A 23,055-nucleotide genomic window follows, 5' to 3' on the forward strand; every position below is an offset into this window, starting at 1 on the left:
TCCCTCCACGATCCAAATTCTCACTGCCACCTCAGTCTACCTTAAATTCCCCCTTACATACAAACAGGATTGCCGAGTCTCTCCATGTTCTGGAATGGCACCTCAGCGACAATTGTAAATGGGGATCCAACCGAAAATCCAGGTGCAGGTGCCCCCACAAATGAAATGACACAATTTTAGAGACTTTTCTGGTACCTTAAAAATCATATTTGTATGAGACTAGTAAAGTGTCTGAAATTGTATCATTTCATTTGTATAAGTACCTGCTCCTCGGTTTCAGGCTGGATTCACAATTACGTTTGGCACCAGAGTGCTACTTCAGGACGTGGAGTGTCTCAGAAATTGTGTTCGTGTCCGAGGGGGAACTTAAGGCAGACTGGGATGGCATTGAGAATTTGGATTGAGGGGGAGGTGTTTTGATGACCAATATGGGTAGATTATTCTATAATGCCTCAACACTCTGTCAGAGTTCATCAGTTGTAGTGGCTAGTGAGAGGTGGCGTGCCAACCTCTTGCCAATCTGTAACAGATGGTCTCAATGGGTGAGAGAGCTGAAGAACGTACCGTTGAGAGCTTGTCAAACATCCTCTGTACTGAGGCAGGTGAGAACAGCACATGCAACATAAAGCCTCACATTACTTTGTTCAAAAATTATGTCACAGAGAGCTCAAAATTAAAGCACAACCATTGGCCTAAACACAGCACGAATGTGTAGTCTTCAAATTATTGGCTATGAGAACTCCAGGTGATTCTGTTGTTCCATGGATCAAACAAACCTGTGATCAATCGTGCTTCCCTACCCTGTATAAGTTCAATATCCCCTGTTAGTCCTATTTGGTATGGGTCCCACACACTTCAGCAAATTTCCAAAATGGGTCACACTAGTGATTTGTAAGCAATATCTGTTGTATACTGATTGCACTTCCCCAGTATTCTGCCAAACAACTGAAGTCTGCCACCTTTTTACTTGTAACTGAACCTATGCGATCATTCCTTTTCGTATCCTTACGAAGTGTTACACAGTTCTTCAGCGTCCAACACTCATTCGTAAGTTGATCGTATTTTCTGTTGCTGTTTCATTAGCAGTTCTATTAATTATTGTGACTTCATCTGCGATGAAACAAATTTACAGTACTACCAACCTTGGCCTGTTTGCAGTCATATAGATCATGTTGTTTCATATGTGAACATGTTCAACTCATTGTGCTTCCAAACACCAATCAAGTCCAAAAATGAGGTATTATAAAAGCTTTCATTGCAGCACTAACAGTTTCATGTTTTACATGCTGTTAGTTTTTTTGTGCAGATTCCTGACAACAAATGATTTTTAATGTATTATGTAAAGGTAAGTATACTTGTTTTGACTCAGGTGGCTCTAGAGGAAACATTTTTTGTGAAAATTTGTTGTTAATTATACAAATTTTAATTACTTTGTTTAATAGTCCAGAAACCAGTTATAATATACTCTAATGTGTATAAAAAGTTGTAATCTTATTGTACATTATTTTGTTAAATAAGTTGTATTAAAGTATCAAACAATGGAAAATCCAGGATGGAATGTAACAATATGAGAGAAGGAAAGTTGCTACTCACCATATAGTGGAGATGCTGAGCCGCGACAGGCACAACAAAAAGATTCACACAATTATAGCTTTCAGCCATTAAGGCCTTTGTCAGCAGTAGACATGCATACACACACACACACACACACACACACACACACACACTCAATCAAGCACAACTTGCACACACATCTGCAGTCTCAGAGAGCTGAAACTACACTGCAAGCAGCAGCACCAGTGCATGATGGGAGTGGCGACTGGGTAGGGGTAAGGAGGAGGCTGTGGCAGGGAAGGGGAGGGATAGTATGGTGGGAGTGGCGGACAGTGAAGTGTTGCAGTTTAGAAGGTAGGAGAGAAGGTGTGGAGGGGGAGGGGGTAAGTAGCAGAAATGAGAGAAATAACAATAAAAATAAAAGAAATTAAAAGACAGGGTGTGGCGGTGAAATGACGGCTGTGTAGTGCTGGAATGGGAACAGGGAGGAGGCTGGATGGGTGAGGACAGTGACTAGCAAAGGTTGAGGCCAGGAGGGTTACGGGAACATGGGATGTATTGCAGGGAAAGTTCCAACCTGTGCAATTCAGAAAAGCTGGTGTTGGTGGGAAGGATCCATATGGCACAGGCTGTGAAGGAGTCATTGAGATGAGGGATACCATGTTTGGCAGAGTGTTCAGCTACAGGGTGGTGCAGTTGTTTTTTGGCCACAGTTTGTCGGTGGCCGTTCATGTGGACAAACAGCTTGTTGGTTGTCATGCCTACATAGTATGCAGCACACCGGTTGCAGCTTAGCTTGTAAATCACGTGACTGGTTTCACAGGTAGCCCTGCCTTTGATGGGATAGGCGATGTTAGTGACCGGACTGGAGAAGGTGGTGGTAGGAGGATGTATGGGACAGGTCTTGCATCTAGGTCTATTACAGGGGTATGAGCCGTGAGGTAAGGGATTGGGAGCAGGGGTTGTGTATGGATAGATGGGTGTATTGTGTAGGTTCGATGGACACACAATACCACGGTGGGAGGGGTGGGAAGGATGGTGGGTAGGACATTTCTCATTTCAGGGCACAATGAGAGGTAATTGAGAGGTACTCGAAAGCCAATTTCTACGGTGCTATGACAATTGTGAGTGGCAAAATCATCAAAATATATTAGTTCAGTTTCAAATTTTGAATTATTACTTATCTTCCATGTTCTTGGAATAATTTTCCACTGGGCTATGTAACTGTCAAAAATTTTTAAATGAGCATGTACAGGTACACTTTTAGTGTGGAAGCATCAATTAATGCTAAAAAATTATGCAGATGTTTTATAAACCTCATAAATTCATTGCTGAAAAATATCCTCATTGGTGAATTTGAACACCACATACTGTGCAGTCCTTGTTCTGTTTTTGAAGTTCCATGCCAATCTTGTTGTGATGTAAAGGCAGTTGCTGGCGAACTGCAACTCTAGCTGCCTCAAACAAATAATAATACAACACAAAACAAATATTTGTACTATCACATAATATATATGTATGAAAATAGGCACTGGTCTATTATTTAAAAGACATAATTTTTAACATAAAATTAACTACCAACATCTTTACTCACTTGTTGATGAGGGTACAGAAAACTTTGCAACTCTGACTCTTAAGGACAAAAAAATCTCTAATTTAATTCCGCAAAAATTCTTTACTCTCATCATACTCAGAAACAAAAGACACATAAGTCACACCTGAGTAGGGGTGGTAGCTTGTGTTCTACATTGGTGCAACTGTTATACGATGCCCAGTTTCATCACATTAAAAATGTAAATGTCATGTGACTAGGGTCTCCCACTGGGTAGACCATTTGCCTGGTTCAAGGCTTTCGATTTGACGCCACTTTTGCGACTTGCTTGTCGAGGGGGATTAAATAATGATGATTAGGACAACACAACACCCAGTCTCTGAGGGGAGAAAATCTCCGACCCAGCTGGGAATTGAATCTTTTTTTTTTTTTTCAAACGTATATTCACTTTTATTTACAAAATAACAAATTTCGTTTTACAAATACAGTTTGCATTTTACTTGTAAAGACGAGACAATCCATTCTTTACTTTTATTTTTCTGTTACTGTCCAGGTAATTATATCATTTGGGGCTTTTTTTTTTTAATATTTTTCAAGAGTCTGTCAGTCTGAGTTTGTTAGTGGTTTCTTGTACTGTTTATTGTTGCAGTTTAGCTTTTTCTGAGACTTTGTACACTACATTTGTATATGTGGCAGAAGGAATGTGGAATAGGCATTGATTGTATGATCTAGTTATTTACACAGAATAATTAATAAATAAAAGTTATTTTATGGAAATTTTGCTTATTACTAGTTATTTTATTATTATTATTGTTATTATTTTTATACATATTTTGAGTTGTGGATGTGCTCTATTCATTTTAAGATAATGTTGAATTATTACAATCTTCTTATTAATTCTTGTGTTAGAAAACAAAGAGGGAGGCATTTCACGTTAGGTCTTGAAAATGAGACCTTAGTGGGATATGCACTATACATGAAATCAGTTTGATGGAAATATTAACGAGTGTATCAATTGTCAGCTGTTGTTTGATGAGTAAAGTGGTATCCACAGGTGAAACACTCATGAAAAACTATCTTAACATATTAAACAATCCATGACAAAAGAAAGGGACATTACCATTTTAGCGAATTATTAAACCTATTTTTTTTTTTCAGATTGAGCAAAGAGCATTACACTAGGAAGCATTATACAGTGCGATTGTAGAGCTAGTTTAATACAGGTAGTGCGGGAGAGTAAGACTAAAAGGAGGAAACTATTCGTAGTGGAAGAGAGACATATATAAGCATGTGAATCACTAGTTTGTTGTACTGGTAGAACTGTAATAGTTTTGTGGTACTCACAGTTGCATGCACCTAACGATTGCACACGATGGAGGGGGACGGAAAACAACACTTGGAGCTATGGTTATGTTGACACGATATTGGAAACTTTTACATGTTAAATCACTTTTCACTGTCACATTTTTTTTTTTTAAAACACTTTAGCACTTTAACACACATATCACTGTTGGTGCTTTTGGGGTGTGGGAGAGCATCTGCGACTGCGCCAAGGGCATGGGGGGGGGGGGGGGGGAGGGGGTTGTGTGGCGGTGGGCGGCGGTGGCGGCAGCGGTGACGGTGGCGGCGGCGACGGCAACGGCGGTGGCGGACACGTCATGTGGCGGCAGACAGGGCGTCCCTGAAGGCAGCGGTCAGCGGGATCTCCAGGAAGTTGTGTGTGGAAGGTCTCGCGGTATTTGGCGTGTTGTTTTGCCTTCTAGCGCTCTTCCCACAAGTCTGTGAGGAACTGCATGCTGTCTGACTGCTATTTGGTAATGACTGCGTGTGCAGTCATGGCGAGTATCCACACCGTGGCCGTTCGTTTTGGCCTAGGGAATGGTTTTGCATCACGGACGGTGAGAGCCATGACTTGGATGTTTCTTGCGTCACTTCTGTTTATGTGGGCTATTATTTTCTTGCTTGTCTCCCATATGTTGCTGGTTGCCCTGCATAGGAATCGGTGTTCTACAGTGTCCATTTCGTTGGAGGTTTCACAGTTGGGTGATTCTTTCATACGAATTAGTGCCAGCCACTCGTTGGTCAGTACGGTGTTGTGCACTACTTTGTAGCACGTAGATCTGGCGTGCTCCGGTATTGCTTGTTCCGAGATGTTTTTCCAGACGACTGGCCAGTCGTGCTCTGGAGATTTTATCTCGATTCTTGTTCTGTGTGTTTGCCCTCTTAGTGCGCCGTAGATGTTTTTCGCCATCCTTAGTTGCGGGTTTGTTACGGTGGGCAGTGCATAGCTCTTATCGAGGATCAGTTGCCTGATGTGTCACATCTTAAACGGTATGTGACTGGTGTCTACCGGCGCTTCTTCCAATTGTGGCCTGTAGATGTTTATTAGGCAGGCCGTGATGCTGTCTTTGTTTTTGCCCTCCATTTGGATTGCTCTGTGGAGGAGCAGCACAGCACACTTTGTCCTGACGTCCACCAGCCCCAGCCCTCCTTCCTCCTTCTTCATTGAGCACATCGCTTGCGATACTTTGAATATCTCCCGCCTCCACAGCAGGTAGTAGATGGCTCATTGTATCACCCGTGCAATTTCTGTTGGTGCAGTCAGTATCTGTGCCACGTACCAGGCTTTCGACAGGATTGTTGTGTTGATCAATCCTGCTCTTTGTCCTAATGTTAGATGTCTACTCGAGTGAGTCCTGGTGAGCCCTCGTATTGTATGTAGGGTCATTCGCCAGATTTGTGTCACCATCTTTAGTGGGCATTTTTGAAGCTGTATCCCTACTGTTTTGTGGGTCTCAGTTTCTCGATACCACTCCCTGTTGATGGTCAGGCTTCCGTTGCCAATGGGGAGCAGAACAGTTTTTCTGGGATTGACCCTTGCTCCCGATGCGTTTTGAAATGTTTTGATTATCGGTTCTATTTCGTCTATCTCCTGCTCGTTGTTGACAAAGATTCCCACATCGTCGGCGTAGGCCATGCATGTGACCTTCTGTTGCCCGATTTGGTAACCGTGCAGGCTTGCAGCCAGTTTACGTAGCAGTGGGTCAAGCGCTGCCGCGAAGAGGGCCATGGGCAACGGGCAGCCTTGTCCTACTGACTTCCCTAGTTGTATTCTTTTTGCTGTCCATCCATTCACAGTTGTTATCGATGTGGCGTTCGTTAGAAAGTTTCTTATAATTTTGGTGAATTTTTGTCCAAGACCGAGTTTTGTTAACGTTTGCAGGAGATATCGGTGGCTGATCCTGTCGAAAGCCTTGTGGAAGTCAACAGAAATTATTGCTGCAGTCATTCTGTTGGTGGCGGCATGCGCAATCACGTCTGTGTATGCGGAGGTGGCATCGAATATGCTCCTCCCGAGCACTGCACACATTTGCCACGGGCTGATCGCCTTCATTAACGCAGTCTCGATGTTATTTGCGAGGCATTTCGCAGCAATCTTGTAATCTGCATTCAGCAAGGTTATGGGCCTGAACTCCTCGATGTGTTTCGCTGCCTGTGTTTTTGGGAGAAGGATTACCGTCCCTTCCAGAAAGGAGGCCGGTACTGCTGTCCCATTTAGGATTTCGTTCACCATTTCTGTCAGATGTCTTCCTACTTGGTCCCAGAGCTGGCTGTAGAATTCCTTGGGATGCCGTCGGCTCCTGGTGCTCTGCCGTTTGCGCTGTCTTTGAGGATGGCTCTCACCTCATCCTCCGTCACGTTTTCGGTCAGTAGCACCCGGTCTTGATTGGTCAACAGCCGACGTGTTTCCAGCAGGATGTCTGCCGTTTCGGTATCGTCCGTCTCTTCGCTTCTGAAGAGCTTTTCGAAGTGGTTTCCCATGTGGTCCACAATTTCCCACTTTGTGGACAGCTTGTTTCCGTCCTCATCGAGGAGTTCGGAGATAACCTTGCTGTTGGCCCTTTGCCTTTCCCTGACTAAGTGGTGCAGTGTGGCAGGCTCATCCTCAATGACGCCATGCGTTTGACTGCGAGTGATGACGCCTTCCATTCACTGCCATTTCATGTTGAGCAGACGTGCTTTTAATCTTCTCACGCACATCAGGAACTGTGGGTCATCTGCAGGGGCGTTCAGTGCGTCCTTAAGACAGAGTGCATAGAAGTGTGCTGTGCTTTTCTTCCACTATGCTTTTTCCGCGCTGTATCTGATCAGTGCTCTTCTGATCGCTGGCTTGGCAAGTTCTGTCCACCACTCTATAGTGGAGTTGTATGTGTGACGTCTTTCTGAGCATTTCCCTACTGTCTCGGAGATTTCTGATCGTAGTTTCTCATCTTTGAGGTGTTTTACGTTTAGTTTCCATCTCGCCTTTTGTCCAGCGGTCTTTCTTCTCGGCAGGTGGATTTTGGTTTCATATGCACAGTGATCAGAGAAAATCGCTGGGCAGACCTCTACGTGTGATACAGAGGCAGCCAACTCTCTGCTCATGTACACCCTGTCTAATCTGCTTTTCCCCCTGTTGTAGTGAAAAGTGAACTCTGTGTTCTCTTTGTTAAGCAGACACCACGAGTCGTCAAGTTTTAGACTCCTTATGAGCTCTTGCAGCTCCACGCATAGATTCGGTACTGGGATCTGATCTTCTGGCACAGCTATGCAGTTAAAATCTCCTCCTAGCACAATGTTGGTGTCATTGTGCGGGAGGAGTTCGCAAATGCATTCATTGAAATATTGTCCTCTCCCCCTCTTGTTCTCTGACCCCGACAGTGCGTATACGTTTATGAACTCTGTTCCTGATATTTCTACTGCGATCCCGCTTCCATCTATCATTAGTTTTGGCTCCCCTGTCCCTATTTCTTCTCCTATCATAATCGCTGTCCCTCGTCGGGTTTCGGGGTTGATGTTGCTGATAACTTTGTATCTGGGTACCTCTTCTATTTGAGTCGTTAGCACCTCCTGCAGGAGAACTACGTCTGCGGTTCTATGCTGCAAGAACTCTGATAGGGCGTCTAATTTTACTGAAGAGCTCATTCTACTGACATTGCATGAGAGGATCATGTGCGTTGTTTTACTGTGCATTTAATATGAGAGGTGTCGGGTGCTTTTCTGGGGCGGGTCAGGCATGTGCTGTGGCCGGTCAGGCTGTAGGACGATGTCCTCGGGTTTGCCGGTGTGCGTTACGGTTTTTGCGGGTGGTGCATCTGATGATTCTCCATCAGATGTCTCCATCAGTTCTGCGTTATCGTGGCTCCTCCTGGCACCTTTCCTTTTCGGTTTTGTCGGCTTTTGCCGCTCTGTGTCGGTGTCCTTCCTCTCTTCGTCCAACTCTTTGAGTATGCGTGCAATTTTGTTAACAGATTTCTCGATGCCGGCCTCGCGCATCTCGCTAAACGTTTGTGGCGTGTTGCTGCTGGGTCTGGCCGTCTGGCTGGCCACAGCTGCTTCCCGGGTGGGGGCGTCGACCTCCGCCACCCTCTGCCGCCGGACGGCAGGGGAGGGGGCGGGGGCTGCGGCCACCTCACTCTCCGTTGCGCCTTCGCCCTCCGAGTCGGAGCTGAGCTGACGTTTCTCTCCTGTGCTACCTGCGCTGGCCACGGCCGGGGCCGGGACGGCGGCAGGGGGTGGGGCAGCCGGTGGGCCCTCCGTGGCGGCGGCTCTCGGGGCTGCCGCTTCCGCTGTCGCTTCTGTGGCTGCTATGGCTACGACCGGCTCTTCGTTTAAATGTGGCCCGTCTCCAGCTACAGCTCCGGCGTAGCTGCCAGTAATGTTCTGTTGCTCGGCATTCGTATTGAGTTGCCGTGGCAGTTGCGCCGGTCGTTTGCTTCTCGGGCAGTTTGTGCGCATATGCTCTGTGGAGTTGCATAAGGAGCACATCTGGGGCTGGCCATTGTACTGCACCGCTCCCCTGTGCCCTCCAATCATCACGAAAGATGGCTCGTGTTTCTTTAACACCAGCGTCACAGCCCTGACGCTTGAATCGACCTCGTATCTGTGTCCCGCTCCCCAAAATTCACAGTTCACCGACAGAACTTCTCCGTACAGTCTGATACATTGTGCAACTTCCTCGTCCGGCACTTCAAAAGGCAGATTGTAGACCTTCAAGTGCCTCACACCGTAACCAGCGTACGAGATTTTTACGTCACTCACATCACTGTCCCTGTGCGTGAATTTCCATATGCCACTGTGGGTGGTGACGAAGGTTTCACATCGTACGAGTGTTTTTAACTTAATGAAAAGACTGTCTACTGTGAAGTCCAGCATCAGTCATTCGAGTTTGTCGTCCTTTATCCTCAGTTCACTAAACATCCATTTCTCAATTTCAAAGGACGTTGGCCTAACGAATTCTCGGTCAAATTGCAATTGCAGCGTCGTATTAGATCAGTTGTAAGTAGTCATTCTGACTCACCAAATCGTTGAAACTCACGTGCCCTTAGGATTGACATTCTGTCATGCTGACCACTCAGCTACTAGGGGTGGACTTTATCACATTGCCTGCAATAGCATATTCATACCTGTGATGAAACAATGTGCATTACTTTGGACTGGAGTTTGACTAGTTTGCCTGTACCTAGTCTAATATAATCATACTGCATCACAGAATTACCAAAAATTAAATATTTTTATAAAATTAATTCAGCAGATGGTTTAATTGCCAAATACCCAAAAAATATTCCCACATGCTGAGAATATAGTGGACCTCGCTAGATCGGTAATAAAAACTTCTTATATTAAACTTAGATGCAAAATTAATTAGTGCTGGGTTTTTATTTCATAATAAACAAACACACACCTCTTACAATATTTCATTAATATTTGGCAGATGCAAGGCATAGTTGCAAACATCTTCACACCCACCAACTTTGACTCAAATATCAATTTGGACATACACATACTGAGCTGAAGACAAACCAATCTGAACTGAACTGGCCTACAGTCACAGCTGTGTTAACTTTGATAACTTTTGAGAGTGAATTTAAGCTTCCTTCTGTGTTATTATTTATGATATAATTAAATTTGTATAATGCAAGTAATTTCACAACTGATTTATTATTCTGTATCACTTGTTATTTTTAACTAAGATAATCACAATCATAATATTCATTAACATTTCTTTATACTGTAGAAACTACAGACAGATCTACATTCATCTTTCACTTCTTGTAATTCGGAAATGTTTTGCTTACTAAAGGATTTAACATTTGCACACACTTTTATTATTATATTTATTTTTTACAATGAACAAAATTTTTATGAAACTATCATCTTTTTAAGACAATTTTAAGATTTAGATGATGTGAACAATGCATTGCTCCATACATGCATATTGTTGATAGACATTATTATTTTACAAAATTACTATATTGAAGCTGTAAATGAAAGAAATAGAATTGAAAATTAATCAAAATTGGGAAATATCTATGCAAAGCCAAATGACAATGCAAAGACTAAAGAGATAAGTTATGAATATGAAATACCTGTATATATCAGGTTGTACAGTAGTTTTGTGTGCCATGTTCTCAAATACAGTACAATAAGAGCCTCAATTTTAATGGTGATTGATTGATGATGATGATGAAGTCCCGTACTCCGTAACAGAGTGTAGGGGACGATGCAGGAGGCCCGCACTGCTATACTAGGCAAGGTCCTAATGCAGATGGTTTGCCATTGCCTTCCTCCGACCACAATGGGGATGAATGATGATGATGAAGATGACACAATAACACCCAGTCATCTTGAGGCAGGTGAAAATCCCGGACCCCGTGCTCGGGAAGCAAAAACACTACCGCGAGACCACGAGCTGTGCACAGTGATCGATTATGTAGAAAAAATGGCTTTAGAGCATACCTTTAAAATATACATAATAAAATTTGGGTTTTCCATATTGTTAATGTTATATTTCAAATTTTCTGTTACCTTCTGGACAGCCCTCATACTTCTTGACACTCACAGTTTACAGTTGCACAGTTAAATTAGTTCCCACTGTGGCCAAATATAGTATTTGATTATGCTTTCACCAAGACTAAGAAAAGTATGGTGGAATGTGCATTAACAACCTTTGTGATACTCTCACTTCCCTTCCCAGTCAGAGTAGTGACTGGAGGTCTGTGCGTTCCTTACTCCTGTAGTAACTACAGCTCATGTGGTTTCCTCTCCAGCAGGTGCAGAGCCAGGACTCACTGTCGTGGGGAGAAGTGCGGCCGCAACGCGATGCCTCCTCCTCTGCTGACACGGTGAGTCTGGCAGCCGCTGCTTTTTTCCCATCTGAGGATAGACCCTCTTTCAGGGAACTTTCACTTTCACCTTGGATGAGCAAAACTGAAGTTGTAGATATAGTGAGCTCGTGAAACAAGTCTTGTACAGCTAACCGAACTATGAAGCAGCCCAAGTGAAGGTTGGATTGGAAAAACGCACCCATCTACAGGAAGAGTATCGGAAGTGATAAAATGTTGTATGAGTGTGGAGAGGAGCATGTTTGGAAGAGATTGATCCAGTTACATGTAAACTACTGTAAGTGTAAAATAGTGTTATAGATCAGGACAATCATAAAAAAGTCAGCAGGCTACCATATTGTTGATGAGAAAGAATACTACACCACTGGCCATTAAAATTGCTACACCACAGAGATGACGTGCTACAGACACAAAATTTAACCGACTGGAAGAATATTCTGTGATATACATATGATTAGCTTTTCAGAGCATTCACACAAGGTTGGCGCCAGTGGCGACACCTACAATGTGCTGACATGAGGAAAGTTCCCAAACGATTTATGATACACAAACAGCAGTTGACCAGCGTTGCCTGGTGAAACGTTGTCGTGATGCCTCGTGTAAGGAGGAGAAATGCGTACCATCACGTTTCTGACTTTGATAAAGGTCGGATTGTAGCGTATCGCGATTGCGGTTTATCGTATGCGACATTGATGCTCGTGTTGGTCGAGATCCAATGAATATGGAATCGGTGGGTTCAGGAGGGTAATACGGAACACCGTGCTGGATCCCAAAGGCCTCGTAACACTAGCAGTCGAGATGACAGGCATCTTATCCGCATGGCTGTAACGGATCGTGCAGCCACGTCTCGATCCCTGATTCCACAGATGGGACGTTTCCAAGACAACAACCATCTGCACGAACAGTTCGACGATGTTTGCAGCAGCATGGACTATCAGCTCGGAGACCACGGCTGTGGTTACCCTTGACGCTGCATCACAGACAGGAGCACCTGCGATGGTGTACTCAACGATGAACCTGGGTGCACGAATGACAAAACGTCATTTTTTCGGATGAATCCAAGTTCTGGTTACAGCATCATGATGGTCGCACCCGTGTTTGGCGACATCGTGGTGAACGCACATTGGAAGCGTACATTCGTCATCGCCATACTGGGGTATCACCCGGCGTGATGGTATGGGGTGCCACTGGTTACACGTCTCGGTCACCTCTTGTTCACATTGACGGCACTTTGAACAGTGGACGTTACATTTCTGATGTGTTACGACCCGTGGCTCTACCCTTCATTCTATCCCTGTGAAACCCTACATTTCAGCAGGATAATGCACGACCGCATGTTGCAGGTCCTGTACGGGCCTTTCAGGACACAGAAAATGTTCGACAGTTGCCCTGGCCACCACACTCTCCAGATCTCTCACCAATGGAAAACGTCTGGTCAATGGTGGCAGAGCAACTGGCTCGTCACAATAAGCCAGTCACTACTCTTCATGAACTGTGGTATCGTGTTGAAGCTGCATGGGCAGCTGTACCTGTACACGCCATCCAAGCTCTGTTTGACTCAATGCCCAGGCATATCAAGGCCATTATTATGGCCAGAAGTGCTTGTTCTGGGTAGTGATTTCTCAGGATCTGCACACCCAAATTGCATGAAAATGTAATCACATGTCAGTTCTAGTATATTATATTTGTCCAATGAATACCCTTTTATTATCTGCATTTCTTCTTGGTGTAGCAATTTTAATGGCCAGTAGTGTATAATTGTAAAACTTGCACCATGTCATAGTGAGAGGTAGTAATTACGATAGCAGAACCATTCAGATTTTTACACTAAAATAGGATGAATCAGTGGCTTGTTTCATTTGGGTATCAGTACAGATTTTGTGGAAACTGTATCAAACAGTTCCTCAAAATCTGTAAATCCCAGAAAAACTGTTAATTCATATTCGCTTTTCTGTTCCATAACTTGGACATTTTTAATGATTTGCAAATTTTCCCTTTTGCTGTTTCACTTAATTTTTAATTTGCTGTGAGTTCCATTAATCCCAGTAACATAAGAGTTGCTAGGATATGGGAAATGACTTAGTATTCTTGTACTACTTACAAGCAAGAATATTTCGTAAAATTTTCTATAATGGATACAGTAGCGTTGCAGTGTTTCCCTTTCTTTGTGTGTGTGTGTGTGTGTGTGTGTGTGTGTGTGTGTGTGTGTGTGTGTGTGTGTGTGTGTCAACTTGACTGTAAAACCGTGAGTAGGTAAAACAGTGTGTCAGATCTGTCAGAGTGACATGGTCTAAGTTAGCTTTGACTATTCTTCTTCCAATACAGCCATGTTTCTGTTTTGTTATATTGGTGTGGCTAATCTGTACCACAGCTGGGCACGATCTTATTCCTCTTGACTTTGTCTCCAGGTAGGATGATGCTGTAAGAGTGCATCTCACTACTTCCAGCTACTGAATGCTTAACACATCTTCAAAAATAATCTTCTGTATTGTTTCAACTATGTATGTGAGTTGTGAAGACAGATCAAAATATCAGTAACTCATAAATTCAAATACATCAGTCAATATATCTGACCACATTGCACTTGGGTTAAGATCTAAGACTTAAAATCTTCATTTGTCTTGAATGTGTACATTGTAGAATATCCGATTTCTGTGAAGTGTTCATGACACCTTCAAGGGGCGTCACCAAGCCATAAATGTCCACATTCAGCAAGTGCTACCACACTCACCATACTTTGCCTTGCCCCTGCAATGTTACATCACTGCATATGCACCGTGTGCACAGATCACAGGTCAGGGCAAACACAGTGTGTTTTTCCCACTACATAAAATGTTTATAAGAGACATAACCATCTTTTGGCAACATGAGTATTCTCAGTGGAACATTACTCATTCTCACAAATAATGCATGTTACACTACAGTGTACAATGTGGTAGGTAGGTTCATGGTATTACTCAAATCAATTAATGTCAGATTAGGTTCTGGTTGTGGCCTTTCGTCACAAGTTTGGTTTGATGCAACTCTCCATGCTACTCTGTCCTGTGAAAGCCTCTTCATCTCTGCATAACTAATGCAACATACATCAATGTGAAGTTCTTTATTACAGTCAAGCCTTTGTATGTCTTTATAAATTTTTACTTCCCTCTCCCATTGCCAAAAAAATTCATGATTCCTTGATTCTCAGGATGTAATCTATCATTCAATCCCTTCTTTTAGTCAAATTGTGCCATAAATTTCTTGTCACCCCGGTTTCAAGTTGTGCCATAAATTTCTTGTCTTCCCGGTTTGATTCAGTATCTCCTCATTTGTTATGTGATCTTCAGCATTCTTCTGTAGCACCAAATTTCAAAAGCTTCTGTCCTCTTCTCGTCTCAATTGCCTATCGTACATGTTTCTCTTTGTTACAAAGTTATGCTCTAAATACCTTCAGAAAAAAACTGATAACACTTAAATTTTGTATTATATGTAAACAGATTTTGCATTTTCAGAAATGCTGTTCTTGTTACTACCAATCTGCAATTTATGTCTTTCCTACTTTGGGCATCATCAGTTTCTTTCCTGCCCAAAAAAGCAAAACTTATCTTCCACTTTTAGTGTCTCATTTCCTGATATAATTCCCTCCACACTGCCTGATTTAATTTGACTACACTCCATTAGTTATGTTTTACTTTTATGATTTTCATCTTTCAACCTCTTTTCAAGACACTACCCATTGCATTCAACTGCACCTCTAAGTCCTTAGACACCTCTGACGAAATTACGCTTTCATTGGCAACCTTGGAGTTTTTATTTATTGAGTTTTTATTTCTTCTCCCTCAACTTTAATTATCCCCTTGCTTTCTCTCACAGCTTGTTCAATTCACAAATTGAATAACTTAAGAACAGGCTACAACCCTGTCTCATTCCCTTCTCAACTATGGCTTATCTTTCATGTGCTTTGACTCTTATAACTGCAGTCTGATTTCTGTACAAGTATTTTATCCCCATTGCATCTCTCAAAGCTACCCATTCTTCACCTGTGACATTCCTTTCCCGGGTTTCAGCCCAGTGTTGCTGAAAGCTCCCTTTAAAACTTTGTACAACTTCTGTTTCTCTCGATTTATCCGTGCCCTATCTCCTTAACTTCCTACCTTTTTGCAGCTTCTTCAGTTCTGGTCTGCAATTCATAACCAATAAATTATGGTCAGAGTCCACATCTTCCCCTAGAAATGCCTCACAGTTTAAAATCTCATTTCAGAATTTCTTCCATACCATTATATAATGTGTCTGAAATCTATCAGTATCCGCAGGTCGTTTCCATTGTTACAAAATTCTTTTGTGATTCTAAACCCTTTGTACTCTGTAATGCAGACACATGGCATCTCCATGCACTCTTATTTAAATCACTGTCACCCGGGCAGTCAGCACGCCACAGAGAATTGCACAAATCTCTTGGTGGAAACAATGAAGCCACTGACCAATGGTTAAGGTATATATTAAAATAGAAAATGTGCCTTTGTCCAAACATATTTACATAACCATTACAATACAAATCTTTTCACTGTGTGATATTTTGTGAAACTCTTCAGGGTGGACTGCTCCCATCACCATTTCTCTCGAATTGTTTACAAATGAATCACTGCCATCATCATCTCTTCCTCAGAGAGGACTGTGTGTGAAGAACTAGACATTTCATGTCCACTATCTTGAATGTAACAGTTACAGCCTTTTTATCAACACACCTGCTACAGTTCATGTTTGCAGCTTATGCATGCTCAGTGCTGGGATTATCAGCAGTCACATCTGCTATAGTTTGATAATGAGTTAACAAAGGCTTTCCTAGATGGCAGTACTATGAAGCATTCATGCCTAGTATAGTCTGATTCGAGAGTGGAGTATGTGAGAGCTACAAAAAATTGTGTCGAATAAGGCTCAACATTGGAGTGAAAACCAAAATTTGCAATGTCAAGTGCCATTCACTGTTGGGAGTGGAGAGGGTTAAACCTAGTATTATCAATCATTACATTGCACTCTATGCAAAATTCTAGCAGGTGGCTTCCTCTCTCATTCCTCCCCCACTGCGTGCTCTCCTACTATTGTTCCCTTTTCTCTTTTTCCTACGTTCAATTCCACTCTCACAACACAAATGAATTTTCATTTCCTTTAACTGTCTAAATAATTTCCTTTATCTCATCATACATTTTTTTTAAATTCTTAATCTGCAGAGCTAATTGACATATAAACTTGTACTTTTGTAGGGGGGGGGGGGGGCCTCATGTCTGTCTTGGTTACGATAATCCATTTACAATGCTGTTCATAGTAGCTTATCCAGATTCTTATTTTCGTGTGCATTATTAGGCCTACTCCTGCATTATCCCTCCTTGAGTTTGTGTTGATAATCCTATACTAACATAACCAGAAGACCTGTTCATCCTGCCACAATGTTTCACTAATTCCCATAGTATCTAACTTCAGTTCCATTTCCCTTTTTAGATTCTGTCATCTACCTACCAGATTAAAGAATCTAACATTCCTCACTCTAACCTTTAGAATGCCAGTCTTGTTTTTTCTGATGACATCATCCTTCTGAGTAGTTCTTACCTGGAGATACAAATGGGGAACCGTTTTACCTCCATGATATTTTACACAAGAGGATGCCATCATCACTATGCCACACAACAGAGCTACATGCCCTCAGGGTGAAAAAAGTAATGACTGTAGTTTCCCCTTGCTTCCAGCCATTTGCAGTACCAGCACAGGCAAGCCCATGTTGGCTAATGTTACAAGGCAAAATCAACCAATCATCCAGACTGTTGCTTCCGCAACTACTGAAAAGGCTGTTGCTTCTCTTTAGGAAGCACACATTAGTCTGATATCTCCACAGATACACCTTTGTTGTGGTTGCACCTGCTGCATGGCTGTCTGATTCATGGAGGCACATATGCCACCCCACTTCAGCAAGGCCCATGGTTCATGGTGGGGCAACATCATAACACATAAAAATAAATAAAGTACTTAAATATGACAAGTTCCTGTGTAAGGGTAGAGTTTGTGTTATTATTACGTAAGTTCAGGTGTGACCTCATGTTGTGGCTATGATATCCACATCTAGTATTGAAAAGAGAGTACTTTTTATTAATGACACATATGAGGGAGAAGATATAGTAAGATGTCATTGTAAAAACCTGTAATTTCCAACAGGTTACTGGAAGAGTGTCTCGTACTGAATGCATATAACTCTTGTCTGAGTGCCAAATATTTTTTTGCCATGGACTGATTATGACCAAAAGGTGATGCTGTCAGACAACAGTGCATGGAAATATCCCATTTAAGCAGCTCTGGTGGCATTCTTATGTGTAGATGATGCAATTATGCACAAGAAATATTCTGCAGAATGAAATCTTTTTGCCAGATCTAGGATATGGTAGGACCAATGCAATTTGTTATCAATTTGGATGCCTAAGGACTTAGCACAGTCCACTTGCTGTATTCCTTTTTTTTTTTTGTCCATTAAATTTTATATTTATGTCCTCATGTTTTTTCTATGTCACACCAAAATGATACGTAATGAGTGCTTTATTTTTGACATTCTGGGAGAATCCATTACAGCTAAATCATTTGAGGATATTATTAAATATGCTGTTTGTTGATGTTTGCTAGCTGCTTCACCACTAGGAAAGACGTATCACCAGCAGAGGGGATGAACTTGCTCACTGTGATGGTACAGAGTGGGAGGTCATTTATAATACAAGAAACAGGAAGGGCTCCAGCACTGAATGCTGTAACCTTGTGGCACTCCAGTGTTGACTGTGTTCCTCTTAAAACTCTCTTTGATCCAGAATAATTTCTCAGCTGATACAGACAAAAGCCTCAGAAACTTCACATAGGATTCTGATTGATGCCAGTCTACTGATACAGTATTGGTGAAGATGCAACGAGTATTGTCTGTTTATAGTCCGTGCCAGAAATGAAACTGACATTGACTGAGAATGCCATGGCTGTTCAAGTGATAAATGGTTCATCTGAAAAGCTCCTTGAAAAGTGGTTTCACACAAGCATATTTTAATCTCAGTGGGACAGTATGTTGTGCAGGGATTCATTTAATACATAAGATGGGGCTGCACTAGTACACCTCACCTTGATGTCCAGAGATGGATATTTGTATTCACTGGACGTGGACATTAATATGTTCAGCAGAAATGATTAACATTTGAACCCTGTCAGCCCTTGGGTTCAAGGTCAACATCGATATTGCAGTGCAACACCACCAACAGTAAAATGTGGCTGGGCTGTGGCTCTTATTGTCACTACAAACTGAAGGTAATGGATCAGTGTGACTTGAGCAAATGTGCAGGTTGCCTCATAGTGTATGCATTAGATCAGTGAGTTCAAAAGATGTTGCATTATTGGCATGAGAGAATGTGATGCATCCATCCGGGAAAATGCTGCTTTTGTGGGACAAAGTGTTTCAGCAGTGCAACGGGTATGTACAGAATGGTTCACTAAAGGCTGTAGATCCTGATAATATGGGTCAGGATACATCACCCAGGCCACCCCCCCGAAAGTCTGACACCTCATCCGAATGACATTGTAGGACAGATCTGTGTCGTCCTCAGCCTCAATGCAACAGTGTAACACATTGTACACTATCAGGGGTGACAGTCCATCACTATTTATCGTGGCACGGGTTACGTATGTGTCATCCACTTCTCCACCTACCTTTGACAAATGTGCAGAAACATGCTAGATGGCAATGGTGTATGGAACGACGCGTCACTGGGGAGAGGAATGGCAGCAGATAGTGTTTTCAGACGAATCCAGGTTCTGTTTTTTTAATGATGGCTGTCTTTCATTTTAACACAGACAGGGGAAACAGCATTTGCACAAGGCACAAGGCATACCAAATCACTGGACTTGTTGCCCATCGAAAAGGTGTGGAGTATGGTGAAACAACAGGTGCAGTGGTGTGACCCAGTGCCAACCACCACAGACGAACTTTGGAACAAGGTGAATGCAGTGTGGATTGCTATACCACAGGACACCATTTGCACCTTACACACATTGATGCCATTGTGCATGGAACAAGTTGTCAGTGTCCGTGGTGGACCCTGTGCCTACTGGGCAACAGGACACATGCTGGACTGTGGTGACTGAAATGCTAATCATTTCTGCAGATCATACTTATGTACATGTCCTGTGAATATGACAGGCCTGCCTCTAGTAATTCAAGGTGTTCTTTTTTCTGAACAATTTTCATCTCTTTGACTGTCTTCTTGATCTCACTAAAAGTGATGGGACTTATGTGCATCTGATGGACTTTGGTGCTGCTAGATTTGTGCAAAGGGCTACTGCAGCACTCACTGAGCCTTTATGGCCAGTTTTCTCAGTAACTGTTGGGTGATCAAAAAGTCAGTATAAATTTGAAAACTGAATAAATCATGGTTTCAAATGGTTCAAATGGCTCTGAGCACTATGGGACTTAACATCTATGGTCATCAGTCCCCTAGAACTTAGAACTACTTAAACCTAACTAACCTAAGGACAGCACACAACACCCAGCCATGACGAGGCAGAGAAAATCCCTGACCCCCGCCGGGAATCGAACCCGGGAACCCGGGCGTGGGAAGCGAGAACGAAATCATGGAATAATGTAGATAGAGAGGTACAAATTTACACACATGTTTGGAATGACATGGGGTTTTATTGGAACCAAAAAAAGTACAAACGTTCAAAAAATGTTCGACAGATGGCGCTTCATCTAATCAAAGCAAAGCAAAGATGATGTTCTTTACAGGAAATGCTCAATATGTCCACCATCATTCCTCAACAATAGCTGTAGTCGACGAGTAATGTTGTGAACAGCACTGTAAAGCATGTCCAGAGTTATGGTGAGGCATTGGTGTCGGATTTTGTCTTTCAGCATTCCTAGAGATGTTGGTTGATCACGATGCACTTGTGACTTCACGTAACTCCAAAGCCAATAATCGCACGGACTGAGGTCTGGGGACCTGGGAGGCCAAGCATGACGAAAGTGGCGGCTGAGCACACGATCATCATCAAACGACGCGCGCAAGAGATCTTTCACGCGTCTAGCTGTACTTTTTTTTTTGGTTCTAATAAAACCCCATGTCATTCCAAGCATGTGTGTCAATTTTTACCTCTCTATCTACATTATTCCATGGTTTATTAAGTTTTCAAATTTATACTGACTTTTTGATCACCCGGTATATTGAAGATATTAGCAACTTACTCCTGGTTTTTTATTATATTTCCACCCTGATTTATTTCTGAATCAGACATGCACTCTACTTTTTTCCCAGACTCCCTTTTTATAACTTGACATTTTTTTCTCTTTCTTGCTGGAGTCATCAGTTTCATTTGTAATATACATAATTTTTAATTTTTAATGGGATAATCATATATCCTTCGTAATTCCCATAAGCTTATCTTTGTTCTATAGGAAATTCTGATCCTCTCAGTAATCCAGGGTTTCCTTTTAGTAGTGTGAGGACTGTTTCTTATGATTTCTTTTCTTTAGACATGCAGCTTCAAACACAGACTCAAACTCATTAGAGAACAGGTTAAATTTGTCATAAGCATCCCTTGTCATGTATATAGGACTGCAGGTGATCTACTACAAGTCGACATGGAAGGTTTCTGGGGTGTCATTGTTCACTGACATGGAAGATTTAAATGAATCTTTAGCTGTATCAGACAGCTGATGCATTTTCTGTAAGCAGCTGGCTGTCACGAACTCACAGTTCATTGAGGATATGGCTTACAATCATACAGCTTCTCCAGCCTCTGTCAATGAATATATATTGGCAATTGGGCTCTCCAGCTACTTTTTACATTAGTAGGAAAATTAACTACCATAGTTAGGTTAAGTGATTCCATCACATGATCTAGCTCTAGCTAATATTTTCAGTCAATAAATTTATATTAAAATCACCTGTGATAGTTAAATTCTTTGTTTTCAAAAATATTTGGTTCAAATGTTGTTGCATCTGGTTAAGAACTCGCAGTTTTCCCTTCAGGAGTCTATAAACTGACAGCAGTATGACTGACACATTATTTGCAGCAATTTCAGTTCCACAGAATGCAAAGAGTTTTAACATAAATTCTGCAGTAACTTGCTGCTTATGTGTGTCTATCAATTTGAGACATTTCAGTTCCAGTCATTACTTGGAGTTCTGTGAGATATAATACTTAGGTTCTGTGACATCTGGGTCAAGGTTAAAAGCTCCACTTTGCTTCTGTTGATAGAACACATACAGATTTTGTTATTGGCATTTCTTGTTGCATGTACTTTGCTAGCTAATCCCTAAATAACCTGAACTGTTTTTAACTCCTTTAGTAGGTTCACTGTTGCAGCAACTGTTTAACAGGTGATTACTTCTTACATTTGCTCCACTTAAACACTGACCAAAGCCTGTACTTCACTATTTTTGGGATAATACCATAATAAATCATCACTCAGAATAGTTGCTCTTCTTATCATAGAGTACTTAGTTCAAGACATTTCCAAAGGCTGGGTAGTCTTTGTAAAAGGCAGGCTATCACACTTTGTACCAGGTACACTATCCACCCCTGTTATTTGGATTCTCATCTGTGAACTCTCTGTGACTGGTGATCTCAGGGTTAGCATCACTGTCCCTAGATTGTGGTGTACTGAGTTCTGATTCCCAGTCAGGGCCGAGATTTTCTTCACTCGGGAGCTGGGTTGTTCTATCGTCCAAATCATTTCATTTAATCTTCATCACAAGCATGCACAAGTCACAAAGTGGGATCAAATAGAAAGACTTGCACCAAATGGCTGAGCAATCCCACCCACCTAATAATGCCATACAATAATTTTTCCCCCTTCAGTGAAATGGTTACATTGGGGGTGTTCCATAGCTCTAACAAAATCTCACATTTGGCATGGAGCTGTGTAGCTTCACTGATATTAGATTTTACTCTTGATTCTCCAGGTAACACGTACTTCTTGTCCGTAAGAGGTATGATGTACATAGCATCACACTGCTCATTTGAGGTCTTATTTATTACTTATCTTTGTTATTGTAATGTTTTTTCCTAGTGGGTTTAGGTGAAAACTGCATAGTGTGGAATTTTTTTCTGAAATTGATTACTGTATTTTCAACCAGTAACTGCACTTCATACTTCTTTTTTCATACGGGACCATTCTTTCAAGTCATGACAATGTGGTGCAGAAGAGATGAAGCCATTTGTTCTTTTCAGTTAATTCTTCTTCTAAGTAAGATTACAAGATCCCACCCCAAAATCCTTTCATTACACCAGGAAGGGAAAGGTATCTGTTATGTAATGCTGAGATCTTATCTCAACTCACTGATGTAGCTGTATTGAATTTTGTGCTTGACTTTATTATGCAAGTGTAAATGGTTTTACTTTGAAATTCAATGACCGTACTTTCCCCTTGGCTGTATGCATACAGTTCAGCTTTACTTTTATTAACTGTATAGCCACCTTGTTCTTTGGCTCATTGAATTCTAATTTTTCTTATGCTGTTTGTGTTAACATTAATGATTCTGCTTTACAGAGAGAACTGTGACAGGTTTATAGGTTATTATGTCTTGTCTCTCTCCTTTCTTGTGAAGAAAAATAACTTTGGTGTTTCAGTTTTTGGTACTCGTCTTGCTCAAGAGCGAGCAGCGCTTTTGGTGGGGGCAGTGGCCTTTCCCGGAAGAACCCTGCCACCAGCCTACAGGGGCACCCAGAATCAATTACCCCTTACCTGTCTAGCGGCGTAGATCGGCGTGCTCCCAGTGTCAGTCAGTTAAC

At 42.1% G+C, this 23,055-nt stretch overlaps 1 protein-coding gene across 1 annotated transcript in view; it reads left to right on the forward strand.

The window, feature by feature from the left end:
• Positions 1-23,055, forward strand: part of LOC126210023 (serine/arginine repetitive matrix protein 1-like) — a 264,901-nt gene that overhangs the window by 201,500 nt on the left and 40,346 nt on the right. The window contains exon 15 of the mRNA XM_049939127.1: positions 11,197-11,271. Within this exon, the coding sequence (XP_049795084.1) occupies positions 11,197-11,271 (75 nt within the window). The remainder of the gene's footprint in view (positions 1-11,196; positions 11,272-23,055) is intronic.

Source organism: Schistocerca nitens, chromosome 10 (assembly GCF_023898315.1).
Source record: "Schistocerca nitens isolate TAMUIC-IGC-003100 chromosome 10, iqSchNite1.1, whole genome shotgun sequence".
NCBI lineage: Eukaryota > Metazoa > Arthropoda > Insecta > Orthoptera > Acrididae > Schistocerca > Schistocerca nitens.